At 39.2% G+C, this 13126-nt stretch overlaps 3 protein-coding genes across 8 annotated transcripts; 2 read left to right on the top strand and 1 right to left on the bottom strand.

Annotated features, from left to right (window-relative positions):
- Positions 1-354: 354 nt before the first annotated feature.
- LOC111020297 (mitogen-activated protein kinase kinase 5) lies at positions 355-1997 on the top strand. Of its 2 annotated transcripts, none has more exons than XM_088128315.1 (2): positions 355-537; positions 615-1997. In XM_088128315.1, the coding sequence occupies exon 2, from the start codon at positions 732-734 to the stop codon at positions 1851-1853; it is 1122 nt and encodes a 373-aa protein (XP_087984441.1). In that variant the 5' UTR covers positions 355-537; positions 615-731; the 3' UTR covers positions 1854-1997. The 2 variants fall into 2 exon arrangements, with proteins under 2 accessions (XP_087984441.1, XP_087984442.1); XM_088128316.1 differs by having other exon boundaries at positions 357-470.
- A 225-nt stretch (positions 1998-2222) lies between these two features.
- LOC111020296 (vacuolar cation/proton exchanger 3) lies at positions 2223-8764 on the top strand. 3 transcript variants are annotated; one of them, XR_015793280.1, is made up of 13 exons: positions 2223-3506; positions 3781-4050; positions 4372-4439; positions 4528-4556; positions 4730-4926; positions 5020-5232; positions 5993-6112; positions 6892-7008; positions 7087-7140; positions 7336-7452; positions 7596-7716; positions 7831-7924; positions 8463-8764. XR_015793280.1 is itself a non-coding variant. In XM_022296925.2 (12 exons), the coding sequence occupies exons 2-12, from the start codon at positions 3781-3783 to the stop codon at positions 8471-8473; spliced, it is 1290 nt and encodes a 429-aa protein (XP_022152617.1). In that variant the 5' UTR covers positions 2223-3506; the 3' UTR covers positions 8474-8764. The 3 variants fall into 3 exon arrangements, 2 of the variants coding, with proteins under 2 accessions (XP_022152617.1, XP_087984440.1); XM_022296925.2 differs by lacking the exon at positions 7596-7716; XM_088128314.1 differs by lacking the exons at positions 7596-7716; positions 8463-8764 and having other exon boundaries at positions 7831-7932.
- An 849-nt stretch (positions 8765-9613) lies between these two features.
- LOC111020295 (alpha/beta-Hydrolases superfamily protein) lies at positions 9614-13054 on the bottom strand. 3 transcript variants are annotated; one of them, XM_022296923.2, is made up of 8 exons: positions 12949-13053; positions 12799-12851; positions 12602-12722; positions 12167-12525; positions 11591-11835; positions 11437-11470; positions 10580-11328; positions 9614-10296 (listed from the first exon to the last, which is right to left on the bottom strand). In XM_022296923.2, exons 4-8 carry the CDS (start codon positions 12498-12500, stop codon positions 10051-10053), a joined length of 1608 nt encoding a protein of 535 aa, XP_022152615.1. In that variant the 5' UTR covers positions 12501-12525; positions 12602-12722; positions 12799-12851; positions 12949-13053; the 3' UTR covers positions 9614-10050. The 3 variants fall into 3 exon arrangements, 2 of the variants coding, with proteins under 2 accessions (XP_022152615.1, XP_087984438.1); XM_088128312.1 differs by having other exon boundaries at positions 10033-10289; positions 12949-13054; XR_015793279.1 differs by having other exon boundaries at positions 10161-10296; positions 10379-11328; positions 12949-13054.
- Between the last annotated feature and the right edge of the window lie 72 nt (positions 13055-13126).

Below are 13126 nucleotides of genomic sequence, written 5' to 3'. Positions count from 1 at the left end.
AGATATGAAATGGACTTGTTGGGTTATGGGCTTTGTTCTATGATGAGCGAGGCGGGTGGGTCGGATTCACCCATTCGGACTCCAGAGAGAGAGAGAGAGAGAGAGAAAGGGATCTGCGGCAGACGTCTTCAATTTCCATGAGAAATCTATAGGGCGGTCGAGGTGAAATGCCGGAAGGAACACGCTCCATCTCATATAATTGACCTTCCTACAAATCTTCAACCCTATTGGTCCGTGTTCCACACTCTCCTTGGAGTCGCGTCACCCTTCCTTCTCCATAATATCTATATGATTCCCTCTTTTGATTTCGACCTCTCCCTCGATCTAATATATAAATATTATTATTTTATATTAACCCAAAAAGAAAAAGAAAAGAAAAAGAAAAAACTCCATCACTAATCCATAGTCTTCCCTTCTCTCTCTACCTTCTCTCTCCTCCTCCTCCCCCCTCAATTCCTCCTCGTTTCATCGTAAGCTTTCGGACAATATTATTTTGGTTTCGCTAATTTCTCTTCCAACAACTTTGTTTTCTATTTGGTAAGTAAAACTTTTCTTCTTCTTCATCGGATCGGTTCCACAATCCTTATTCTTCAATTTCTGTGTTGTGCGTGCAGTGTTCTTGGCCGTATTGATTCCCTTTCTATTGTGTTGTGTTGTGTTGTTCCCTCCGCCCATACAAATCTCGGATTTCAATTCGATTCTCTGTAATCGTTCTTCGGAATAGAAGCCAGATGAGACCGCTTCAGCCGCCGCAGGGTGCGAATCCGGCCACCGATCGTCCTCGCCGTCGCCTGAATCTAACCCTTCCTCTTCCCCAGCGGGATAACACGTCTTTGGCGGTTCCTCTCCCTCTGCCTCCCACTTCCTCCAACTCCGCTCCTCCTTCCACCAGTCAACTCCACAACAACTCCACCGCCGTGAACCGCCAGCCGGAGCTTCACCCTCAGCCTCAGCGGCATCACCCGTTCAGCCTCTCGGAGTTGGAGCGAGTGAGTCGAATCGGAAGCGGATGCGGAGGCACCGTCTACAAAGTGATACACCGTCCCACCGGTCGCGTCTATGCTCTGAAGGCGATTTACGGCAACCACGAGGACGCGGTGAGGATCCAGATGTGCCGCGAGGTCGAGATCCTTCGCGACGTTGACGATCCTAATGTGGTGAAGTGCCACGACATGTTCGATCACAACGGCGAAATCCAAGTCCTCCTCGAGTACATGGATCGGGGTTCTCTGGAAGGAACGCACATCCCTCAGGAGGACCGCCTCTCGGATTTGGCTCGCCAGATTCTGAGCGGCCTCGCTTACCTCCATAGCCGCCGCATCGTCCATCGCGACATCAAACCCTCGAATCTCCTTATCAATTCCCGTAGGCAGGTTAAGATCGCCGATTTCGGCGTCGGCCGAATCTTGGAGCAGACCATGGACCCCTGCAACTCGTCGGTGGGCACAATTGCGTACATGAGCCCTGAGAGAATCAATTCCGATCTAAATCAGGGCCAGTACAATGGTTATGCTGGGGATATTTGGAGCTTTGGAGTTAGCATATTGGAATTCTATCTTGGAAGGTTTCCTCTTGCTGTGGAGAGACCCGGGGATTGGGCGAGCTTGATGTGCGCAATATGTATGGCTCAGCCCCCGGAGGCGCCGCCCACCGCCACGCCGGAGTTCCGCCACTTTATTTCCTGTTGTTTGCAGCGAGAGGCTTGGAGGAGATGGACTGCAGCTCGATTGTTGGATCACCCATTTATAACAGGGAAGAGCAGAGCAAGCCAGTACCAGAACCAGCAGGCTCATCACCAGAATCTCCGGCAACTATTACCTCCTCCGCCCCTTCATCCTTCCAGCCTTTCTTGAGTCTTGATAAAATTTGATTTCTTTTCTCCTTTTCTTGAATTTTACTCTCTTCTCTGTCTTCCTGAGAAGCATGACGCCATTGTTTTCCTGTAATTTTTCTGGAATAGCCGAAGGAATGGGAAATTATTTGCTGTTTAGATCTCACGACATTTTTCAAGAACATTGATAAATCTGTAATCTCTTACCCCCGGCTGAAATTTTAGGCAAAGTCAAATTTGTTCTAGCTTTCCTCAACTTAATCTCGTTAGATTAGATGTGGGTTTCTTTTGGATATATTACTATTCGTGTCCTCATTTCTTGCCATTCTTAGTTTGAGTTTACATTTCTTAAGCCATCAAAGCCTATTCTTACCAAAGCTGGTATTATAAATATAAACTGTGTGCAAGAAAAACCCCTCTTTTTGCCTTTTTCAATCATTTGTTTTTGTTTGTGGAATCAGTTAACTTGTAAAAGCTAAATAACAATAACAATGGCCTCTCTTTGTTAGGACCATAATACTTGATTGCCTGAGAAGCCTATAACTCCGGCTTCTGCAATGCTTTCTTCATTTCTTTGCACTCAGAGAGCTGATAATCATACCGCCATGGTTAGAGCTTAAAAGGAGGAAACCACAACCCATCGTAATAAGTATTTTGACTTGAAATTGACCTTTTTTAGGACAAATCTCGTGTTACATAACATTAAGCATGGTGTGCTTAATGTTTGAAAAACTTCCTTGAGTTCACGTTACGTTTAAAGCAAGTTCAACCAAGACCATAATAAGCAGCAGATTGAATGGGCCAGAACAAGTAAAACTACTTGTGTATGCGTTTTCCACGCACCCCATTTTCTTCTTCCACATGTGAATGAACATACAATTTTCCATAATGGAAGCAGAAGCAGAAGCAGAAGCAGCAGCCATCACACGAGATTGAGATTTGAGGATGAGAGAGGCTTAAATTCGTGCTGTTGGGCCAACCATTTTGTGAGCAAAATCCTCCAGAGTTGAAAACTTCCTCAGCTGGTCCTTTATTCTCAACAAAGTTTCTTCCTTTTTTTTTCCCTCTCGCCATGTACCCACCCCACCAAAGAAACCACAGCAGTTATTTTTTTCAAATTAAAGGTCAATTTTTTAACTGTCAAGAAGATTGAAAACGGAATCAAACCCCACCCCAGAAGTATTTTTCAAACTAGCAATGGGGTTTGATTAAGTTTACGGCTAATTATTCTGTTTTTGTTTATTTAATTTTAATTGTGTAACCAATAAATATACAAGTCAAAGTTAACGGGGAAGACGAAAAGGGACGATATTTCGCAGAAGCTTCCTAGCTGCTGTGCAGCTTGCTATATTGCCTTCCCTTCCCCATCCACCACCCAACTCGTCTTGTTCGTCGCTTGATCTGTAACTTTTGGTGAAGCCCAGAATCTTATTTCGGAGAACTTTCCTTGTGCTGGCCTTCGCCGGCTTGGCTTGCCAGAATTTTTATTTCTAAGCAACTGAATCACATATCCGATCCCAACTAGTGGGCCCCGACTGCTTCTTGTCTTATTTTCGCCCCTTCTTGCTTTTGAGGGTTGGTATCTCAGCTCGATTTGGAGTGTTCTTGATCATTCTGCAGCTGGGATTCGACCTGGATATCCTCGTTGCATCAGTTCAAGTTCACCTCCAATCTGGTAAATGCTCTCTCACTTCTCTTCCTCACTCTTTTTATTAGTAGGGCAGCTAAATCTCGTTTTAATCTCCACCCTTTTGTGATAGACTCGATCTGATTTCTTCTTTCTGTAATATGTAAGAATGCTTCGGGTATAACATGTGGAAGATGAAGTAACCAATGAGTAGCACGTGTAAATCAACCCAGATTTGTATAATAGTGTAGTCTTATTAGAAATGATCTTTTATGTATCAGAAGTGGAAAGCTTTAATTGATCAATATAACAATGCTTGCAGATGGGATCAATAGAGGAGAAAACAAATTACCTATCAGATGAAGAGATTCCATTCAGGTCATCACCAGTCGCGAAGAATGTATTGCATAGTTTTGATTTTGAGACGGCTCATGTGCGTTCTTCCCCAGATGCTTCAACATGGTGGAATATTAACAACATTCGTATTAGACCTCTCAAAAGTGCATATATAGTGTTGGTTAGAGCAAAGATCAACGTGTTGCTACCTTTTGGTCCTTTGGCAATTCTGCTACATTATTTAACTGGAAAACATGTAAGAAGAACTCATCATAATTTGTATTAAGCAGATGGCATGATTGGATTTGAAAAGAAAGAAATTTTTGAATGCTTCGTAAATTTTTCATGGAAGAGAAGCTCCTTGACATCAAAAGATTTTCTCTTTCTATTTGATTTGATAAGGATATAGCCTATGACCTCTCTGTGATGCTGTCATTTATAACTTCTATTGATCTACTCGTAAAAACTTGGATCTTCGAACATTCTAGTTTTCAGATATTTTTTGCTGCTTAGTATCGTGGCTTGTATGATTTGTCTCATGGTTCATAATTCCTTGATAGTCAGTTTTATATGTCAGGGATGGGTCTTCTTTTTCACTTTACTTGGAATTACACCTTTGGCAGAACGTCTTGGTTATGCAACTGAGTAAGATTTGGCTTCCCATATTTGCAGTTTAAGTTTTCGTATTATTTTCATTGTGCCACACTTACGTTTAAAAATACTTGTGATGCAGGCAACTTGCTTTCTACACTGGTCCAACAGGTATAAGTGCTACCATGATCATGCATTGCTTGCTTTGGTCATTTTTTTTATTCAAGTAGTTCCTCTTTTTGATGTCCTAACATAATAAGAAATTTAAATGGGTTTAGTTACTCTAAATGGTGGCTGTTTGGTTAGTTTCCTTAAACACTCAAATGTTCTAATGGGCTTTGCAGTTGGTGGTCTTTTGAACGCAACTTTTGGAAATGCAACCGAAATGATTATATCAATTTACGCATTAAAGAGTGGGATGATTAGGGTTGTTCAACAGTCATTACTGGGGTCAATCTTGTCAAATATGCTCCTAGTTCTTGGTTGCGCTTTCTTCACTGGTGGGATTATTCATCATAAGAAGGTGCAGACTTTTAATAAGGTACATGTTTTTGAGGAAACAATGCCATTATTTTGGTGATATTTTTACTCCCATTTTATTGGTTTACATTAAAACCTGACTATTTTGCAACAGGGTACTGCTGTTGTGAATTCAGGATTGTTGTTGATGGCTGTTATGGGAACAACTTTTCCGGCTGTGCTTCATTTCACCCACACAGAACTTCATTTTGGGGAGTCAGCATTGTCTCTTTCAAGATTTAGCAGTTGTATAATGTTAGTTGCATATGCAAGCTACCTTTTTTTTCAACTAAAAAGTCAGCATAATCTTTATGGTCCTCTTGATGAGGTGAGTCTATTTGGCTCTATGTTTGGATCTTGCTTTTGATTGTTGTTCTTTGGTTACCAAGCAATAGCTCCTCCAAATAACTTGGCTTCTTTTATCCATGACTTACAATAATAGGTCACAACTAGGAATCAAGATTTGCCACATCCATCGGAAATCTAAGTAAATTATTCTTGCACTATAAATTTGTTTTAGAAATGGCCATCGGGTGTTGTGCATCAAGAGCTCGAAGTGATGGCCATATAACAAAAATAAATGGGAATCTATTACCACCAAGAATTGCTAATGTTTGATATTACCATCCAGTTCTTTCTTTTGGGGGGGTGGTTTGGTGTGTGTTACTCTACCCATGTCCTTAGTTTGTCCTTTATATTGATAATACCAGATTTGTTTCTTAGGAAAAAAAAAGGAATTGCTAATGTGAGCATAGCTGAATTATCATACATGGCCTTAAGCACATGGGTCTTATATATATGGTGAACTTTAACTCGACTATGGAGTATATATTAGGAATGGGGATGCAATGGTGAGGCATGCACCTACTAAGGAGATGGTCTTTTTCAAAAAAGTAATAATAATAATATGAAGGCATCAAGGCAAGCATCTATTCATGTAAGATTTTTAGAGGTTGTTTGCATTGTTAGCATGTGCCCACGCTTCATAACACAGAATCAATTAAATGGCCAACAATATCTTTTCCAAGCAGGAGTTCAATTTTCAACCAGAGATTCTTTTAACTATAATGGTTTTTATATTTCTACAGGAAGTTGATGATGGAGATGCGGATGCTTCTGAAATGTTTGCCTGGGAAGCAATTGGATGGCTTGCTATCTTGACTGTATGGGTGTCTGTTTTATCTGGATACCTTGTGGATGCCATCCAGGTAAATTTTACTCCGATCAGATCATAGCTTATCTATGCACTTCTTTTCGCGATTATGTTGTATTTTGTGATTGTTTGATTTTCTTGTCAATCCATGGGCTGACTCTGATATTTGTTCTTGATTGCTCAAAGCTTAAGTGAAGCTTACAAACTTTAATCAATTGGTTTCTTATCCAGAAACAGTTGACAAAAGATAAAATAACAGCAATAAGATAAATAAGAACAAAAAGTATTTTTCAAATAGAAGTTAATTGAAATTAGTTTTCAAATTTATTCTTCAAAGCAGTTATCATAAAACACATCGAAAGACAGGCCTTAGCTTCATGGAATGGGCTTTGACTCCATTATTAGTTTGTGATGAATTCAAGAGTGATTTAGCTTTCAGCTTATAAGGTTAATGTCCTTGTGTCCTTTAATCTCTACTGGTGACCTATAGGTCAAAGGGGCAAGCTTGAAATTCACTTGTGAGAAGCTATGAGTTCTATTACTTACCTAAAATTTCGACATTGTATGAATTTCTTAACCCCGAAATTTGTAGGTTTAAACAGTAGTCCTATGGGACAAACCCATGGTTCTGTCTTCTGTGTTCTGTCCTCGTTTGCGTTGGGATTATCCATATTTTCTTTGTGTAATCTTCAAATTCTGAGCTTAGGCAGTAGCAATTATTTTGATCGTTGGACTTCCTCTCTCTGACTTTTCCCTCCTTTTTTCTTTCCCATTGAGTGTATAAAATCCTCGCAGTGTTCATCAAATTTAATTAGTTTGTGGGTGCTTTCTCAGGGAGCATCCGAGTCATTAAATTTGCCAGTGGCGTTTATTAGTGTAATTTTGTTGCCCATTGTTGGAAATGCTGCCGAACATGCAAGTGCAATCATGTTTGCCATGAAGGATAAGCTTGTGAGTACTTTGTGGATTTTTTCATTTTCTTCTAATCATCTCTTTTCTTTGGCTTGATTGACCTAAACGTTACTGCAGGACATAACCCTTGGAGTTGCTATTGGATCATCTACACAAATATCCATGTTTGTGGTAAGTCTTGAAATGGTAGTATCCCACATGATTAGTGAATTGTAGCAAAACTTTAGGTGAAATGGTAACATAATTTATATTAGTTTGAGAATTTTGACTTGAATTTTGTACATTATGTTGGATAGGAATTGATTTTATATTGGTAGCTGTAATTAAGTTTTCACTTAGATGACTTTGTGCCATTGATGATTGTAGATCCCGTTTTGCGTGGTCGTTGGATGGTGCATGGGAAAACCAATGGACTTGAACTTTAAACTCTTTGAGACAGCAACTCTGTTTATCACCGTGCTAGTGGTAGCCTTTATGTTGCAGGTTTGTTACCTTCTATCCATCCTCCTGTGATTAAATTCCTGGAATTTCATAGCTAGCTGTGCTGTATAAATAACTCTGTGGGGCTATTACTTTTGAATTTTTCAGTGCATTTTCATTTTCTTTTTATATCCGTGAGTGTCCAGGTTGATACGTTTTCATTTACAACCATTTAAAAAAAAAAGAGCCATTCAATCAAACATGAAGTTTAGTATAAATGAGAACGGGAATCAAAAGTTGGTTATCCACGAGAAGTTCTCTTGACAAGTTGAGTATAAATGCATCAGACATTCTAGGACTAGAACTATTGCTGACTTAATTTTGTATGTTCTGTATGATTAATCATTGTTCTCATCTGCTTGGCATTGGTCATATTTGCAGGAAGGGACATCAAATTATTTCAAAGGTCTAATGCTTATTCTATGCTACCTCATTGTGGCTGCCAGTTTTTTTGTACATGTTGACCCTAGCAATGGTGAGTAGTTACTCCTTGAATCCACCAACTTGTTGGTCATTTCAAAGCTCTGCACACAATCTATTTATCCCTATCCATTACAAACTGCATACAGACTTTGACATCCATCTAGTAGTATTTACATGTCCATTTCCAATAGGGGAAGATATTTGAGTATTTGAAACGAAGTGTATGTTTGGTAACATCATCGTTTCTCATTTCTTGTTTGTTCCTGAAATTTTTGTTCGAGGAAATGAGCAACAGAAAATAAAAAACATTACCAAATGCACATGCTTTTATGAACTAGAAAGCGGAAACAAGAACCTAAAAATGAGAATGTTGTCAAATAGTCCCTATGCTGATAGTGTAAATGATATACTCAGATTTCCGATAGATATGTTTTTTTACTACAATCTTTTGAACCATTTTATCTTTAAGAATTTTTGCTCGAGTTAGGAGCATAGGATTCCTTTCTCATTAAAATATTTAATAGCTAGGATTGCAATGAATTTAGCTAAAATATCTCTGAGAAAATAATTATTTATGGATTACTACTCAGATGATGATTAACCCTCAAAGCAAGTTGGCCCTGGAACTTTACTGCAAGCTGAACTTTCGCATTGCATTAGTTCTCAAACCACCATTGCTGCAGTTCGTTGGAACCTGCAAACATTAGAGGACTCACAGAAATGGTTTTGATTGTATGGAGTTTGGCTTCATTAGCTAAACTGTACTGTAATATTTTTTGTGGTCTGACAGTTGATCTTTTCTCTTCATTTGTCATCTTCCTCTTTAACTTGTCTATCATAAACTTGAGCTGTAATCTATATTCATTAATTGTAAGATCTTCCTTTCAACGTTCTTCTTTGTCTTATCTAACCAAGTGTCAGCCGATTAAAACAAACTACATTTCACCACCTGATACCAGTAGGACCATGGAAAAGCCCAGGACGAGGATGGAAAATTACAGAGGTAAACAACTTTCCATCAAAGGGGGTAAAGTTTAAATTTCTAAAAATATCTCTAGGTGATTTGTTTGCTTTGAATTTAGAACTAATCTATGAAATGTTCTTATATAAAAAGTTAACACATTTCTATGTTATTGTTACATAATACTTGAAGTTCGACAAAATAGTATTCACACTAAAAAGCGGCCAAAAGTTATAAGTACTGCTTCTTTGTAATGGTGGTGTTGTCTTGTGATTTCATAAACCAGTATAATTGTAATATTGTGAAATGACTTGTACAAGATTGTACGAGGTTCATCATTATGATGGAACATTTTGTCCATCACCATGTATTGTCTTATTGAATGATATCTTGTAGTTGAACCATCTTGTCCCAAATAATTCTGTAGTTGGCAACATATCTCTCTCAAACAATAATGTAATGATGATAACACTCTGGAATTTTGGTTACAATATCCAACAAACTAGACAAAGAATTAAATTCCATTAACTGAAAACTATAGGCATTAACAAGCAAGACTGAGCCCCAGAATCAAGCAAGACTGAGCCCCAGAATAGCACAGAGAAAATAATGGCTTGAGAATGAGTTGGAATTAGCAAAATAAACTAGGAGGCAAAAGATGTGGGCTTCTTTGAAGGAACAATGTCCCACACCCAGACAAATTCCAAGGTGGGAGATTTTACAGTTACAACTTTTTAGCTTAGCTAAACATAATGTATTCTAATCAAACAAGCACATCAATTAAAGCACGGTGCCGACAATGTACATATTTATTTAAATCGAAATCTTATCCAATCCAATCCCACTTGGCTATTAATCGTAAAGATGTTTGACCTTTTTTGTTTATATGACATACAATCTTTTGCCTTCAACTCTGAGTAATGAAAGTTTTAACGTATGTGTGTATATACATATAAGACAAGGAGATTTGGTAATCAAGATCGATATACTATACTCCTTCCAAATACAACATTCCAGGGTAGGTAATCAGGAACTGGGCGATCTCTTTTGATAATATTGTTCTGTTTTTGTCGACAAACAGGGATCTTACTTATATAATATATGTCTGGGGTCAGAACTGCTAACCTTAAAAGTTTTCTGTGTGGAATAAGCTTATAGCATGTAGAGGAATGGACATAGCTTGCTCTTTCATCGCCAAGTGAAAACCATTGATATTATTAAAGGGTTTTATTCTCCTTACCAAGCCTCACGGAGTCTATATAATTTGTGAGGTAATGAGCCGAAATACCAGGAAGTGCCAGTCCCATCACCCTTGCCAATATGCAAAAACATCCCTCCCTGTATTCAGGTCCATGAATGTAGCCCATCAAAAAGCTTCTGATTAGCTCCCACAAAGCATTGAGATGCTGTGGTATCAGGTATTTAATCCCAAAGAAATTCTTGTTCGGTTCCTCATCTACTTTCTTCCAAGTATGCAGATAGCAAAAACAAAGTCACAGAGTTAGAACCACAAATTGGATTGAACTAGTAAGAAGTAACTAATACCTTAAAAGAAATGGCACAACTCTCAGACGGACATTTTTCTCTTGTTCATAACTTGAAAAACGAAATCTATTAGCAACAGAACACCACACCGTCGTGTTCTTGTAGGGGAAGTTGTTTCATGGAATAGTTCAGGTTCCTTACTGTGAAGAGTGGCTTAAGGTCGTTAAATTAGACGAAGCAGGAGTCAGAAGATGTACATACATGTTCAGTGAATAGGCTGTCATAGTATAGACAAACCCCAAAATGCTTAAAGAAGAAAGCAGTATCGTCGTAAGGCATCCTGGACACAAGGTCATTGCAGTAGACAACCCTGAAGTACTTTGGTGTAGGATTAACCAAATGGGCCTCCATGAAATGCCCCAGCTGCTTGTTCCCGACCCTAGGCTGCCCAAATGTATATACACCCAATAGCCTGCCCATTATTTCCATTTCCTTATGCAGCACGAGAACTGTAGGGAACAGAATTGCAAGTGCTCCACCTAAACTGTGACCAGCGACCACAAACTTTGCATTTTTATGCTCCATAAGTAATCTCCTGAGTCTAAGTTTCACTGCATAATATGCAGTCAACTGCACCACTTCTGGTGTAATTGCATCAGACTGTTCAGACTCGGAGGATGGATGTAATGTATCCTGTTCAATATTTTGATCAAGGTTTGAGAATGTGCTATTATCAAGACCACTTGAATCGGTGGAGCTTGTGCTTGCTTCTCCCTGGAGGTGACTATGGAAGCTATTAGCATCGTTTCTGTTGCCCAAACCGAGAGCCTCTAAGAATCCAATATGAATTTTCCCAACTTCCGGAATCTCATACCAGGAGTAGTCGAAATCAGTGCTCCAGTCATCTGCATCAAAAGGTTCAGTGCCCCTGAAGCTGATCAATATCAAATTCGCATCTTTAGGCTTATCACACAGTATGAACACCTGAGTAGAGCTGTCCTTTAGGAAATCTACAAAATTTTGTAGTGGTCAGAAAGAAGAGAAAAACAGAATTTGGTTAACCAATCTGTTGGCTTAAAAGTATATAAAAATGAGACCAAAGAAGGATAATGTATTACCATTCCAGCAACTGTAGAAGCCCACAAAATGCATCTGCTTCATTATTAACGATCAAAGTTAGAGAAGTTATCATGTAACCTGTAGCTGATATAGATTATCTTTAATTCTTAGATGAAACATAAATAGAAAATGAGAAGCGATGGAATATCTTGCCTTCCAGTGGCGAAGCACAATATTTTGGATGACCTTTTCATTCTCGTAGGATATTTTTGAAGCCATGATGCAAAGGTCCACTAGAGCCCGATTGCCCATTTCAAGTCCGAAACCTCTTTCTTCAGAAACAAATTCACCAGTTCTTTTAAGCAATTCGTCTTCATTTAATAGATTTATTCGCCCATCTGAATACCCAACGGTGCTGATAAAAGTCTCCGTGCCCCTCCTTGGCACCGCTACTTCTCCTGCTCAGTGGTTAAGAACGAGCATTCAGAAAATGCAGAGATTTCAAGTGTTAAACAAATAACAGTTAGGAATTGGTCAAATTCAGGAAAAATACTCAACAAAAGTACAAAACCCATATTAGAAACGTCGCTGTCTCCTAAGACTTGATGGTCAATCTGTCATATTATTATTTAACCAGTTCTTTGGACAGGGAAAATATTTTGTAGAGGATAGCCTTTTTATATTCACAGTTGGAAGTTTTCAAAAGATCAATGAATGCTTCTTATGTAAAATCTAGATATAGTGATATTTTCTGAGTTGGTTGAGATTTAAAAGCATATGGGCCCGCACCCCGTACGATGTTGCAGAGCAGTCCTGTGAGATTGCCATTCAAAGAGAGAAGATTGAGAGTGAATTCCACCACATAGCCAGTCCATTTCAGGGGTTTTGCTAGAACAGCAATAAGTTTTCGAATTATAATCGACACCAGTATCACCCATCTGCGTCCAGACACCGTCGCACCAATAACTCCCTCCTCGGAGCTCTCCAAGAATCTCCGTCCGCCATCGCCGTCCGGCCAAAGCCAGTACCGGAAAACATCTTTGATTCCGCCATTTTCCGGCCGCACAATAAGGTATCTGGAATCATTGCTACGGAGGGTCTCTTTGAATTGGGTGGTATCCATGTTTCAGACCCCCTCAGGTATCAATCTGAAGAAGAAGACGCCATCATGATCAGGATAAAGAGGTAGCAATCCGTATTTATGGAGAGAAGGAAAATGGATACCTTTGCCCATTCGGGTTTCCCAAAAATGAATTTAACCATTTCGGACGCATGAGTGCGAGGGAGACGCAATTTGGCATTAAATGCAACTTTATGGCAAGCCTTCTAAGTGCAGACTCAGTTCCTGTAGAGTTGGAAAGCATGTAAAGTTAGTAAAAGAAGATGGTCAGAGAATGAAGGCGAAAAGCTTATCCCAATACCCAAGTGAAAGGCATCTTCTTGCTGTGTTGGGAATGCGTGGAAGATACAAAATCTGAGAAAAAGTAAAGCAGTGAAAGAGAATTAAGAAATCTGGGAAGGGTTTTGTGACGTAGCGTATAATGTATGAATGAGAAACTCGAGCGTCTTACGGTTTGTTGTGCGACCACAAGTATGGTGTGGTTGCTTTTTCAAACCCATTTTTGTAGAGAGAAAGCGAGAATTATTATTATTTTTTTCTTTTGAATGGAAAAGCGTTACAGAATTTGTACAAGTTGTCAAAAAGTTTACTAGGGTTGGGATGAAAATTTACAGAGTAGTAAAGGTAGA

Source organism: Momordica charantia (assembly GCF_013281855.1).
Source record: "Momordica charantia cultivar OHB3-1 chromosome 8 unlocalized genomic scaffold, Mcharantia_2.0 BLBB01000008.1, whole genome shotgun sequence".
Taxonomy (NCBI): domain Eukaryota; kingdom Viridiplantae; phylum Streptophyta; class Magnoliopsida; order Cucurbitales; family Cucurbitaceae; genus Momordica; species Momordica charantia.
This window is presented reverse-complemented; position numbering and strand designations above follow the sequence as displayed.

Coding starts and splice junctions, on each gene's coding strand:
- LOC111020295 (XM_022296923.2), bottom strand. CDS start 12,500: ATGGATACCACCCAATTCAAAGAGACCCTCCGTAGCAATGATTCCAGA. Junction 11,836..12,166: donor GCTCTGCAACATCGTACGGG/GTGCGGGCCCAT, acceptor ACCACTGAGCAG/GAGAAGTAGCGGTGCCAAGG. Junction 11,471..11,590: donor TTGTGCTTCGCCACTGGAAG/GCAAGATATTCC, acceptor ATAATGAAGCAG/ATGCATTTTGTGGGCTTCTA.
- LOC111020297 (XM_088128315.1), top strand. CDS start 732: ATGAGACCGCTTCAGCCGCCGCAGGGTGCGAATCCGGCCACCGATCGT.
- LOC111020296 (XM_022296925.2), top strand. CDS start 3,781: ATGGGATCAATAGAGGAGAAAACAAATTACCTATCAGATGAAGAGATT. Junction 4,440..4,527: donor CGTCTTGGTTATGCAACTGA/GTAAGATTTGGC, acceptor CTTGTGATGCAG/GCAACTTGCTTTCTACACTG. Junction 5,233..5,992: donor TTTATGGTCCTCTTGATGAG/GTGAGTCTATTT, acceptor ATATTTCTACAG/GAAGTTGATGATGGAGATGC.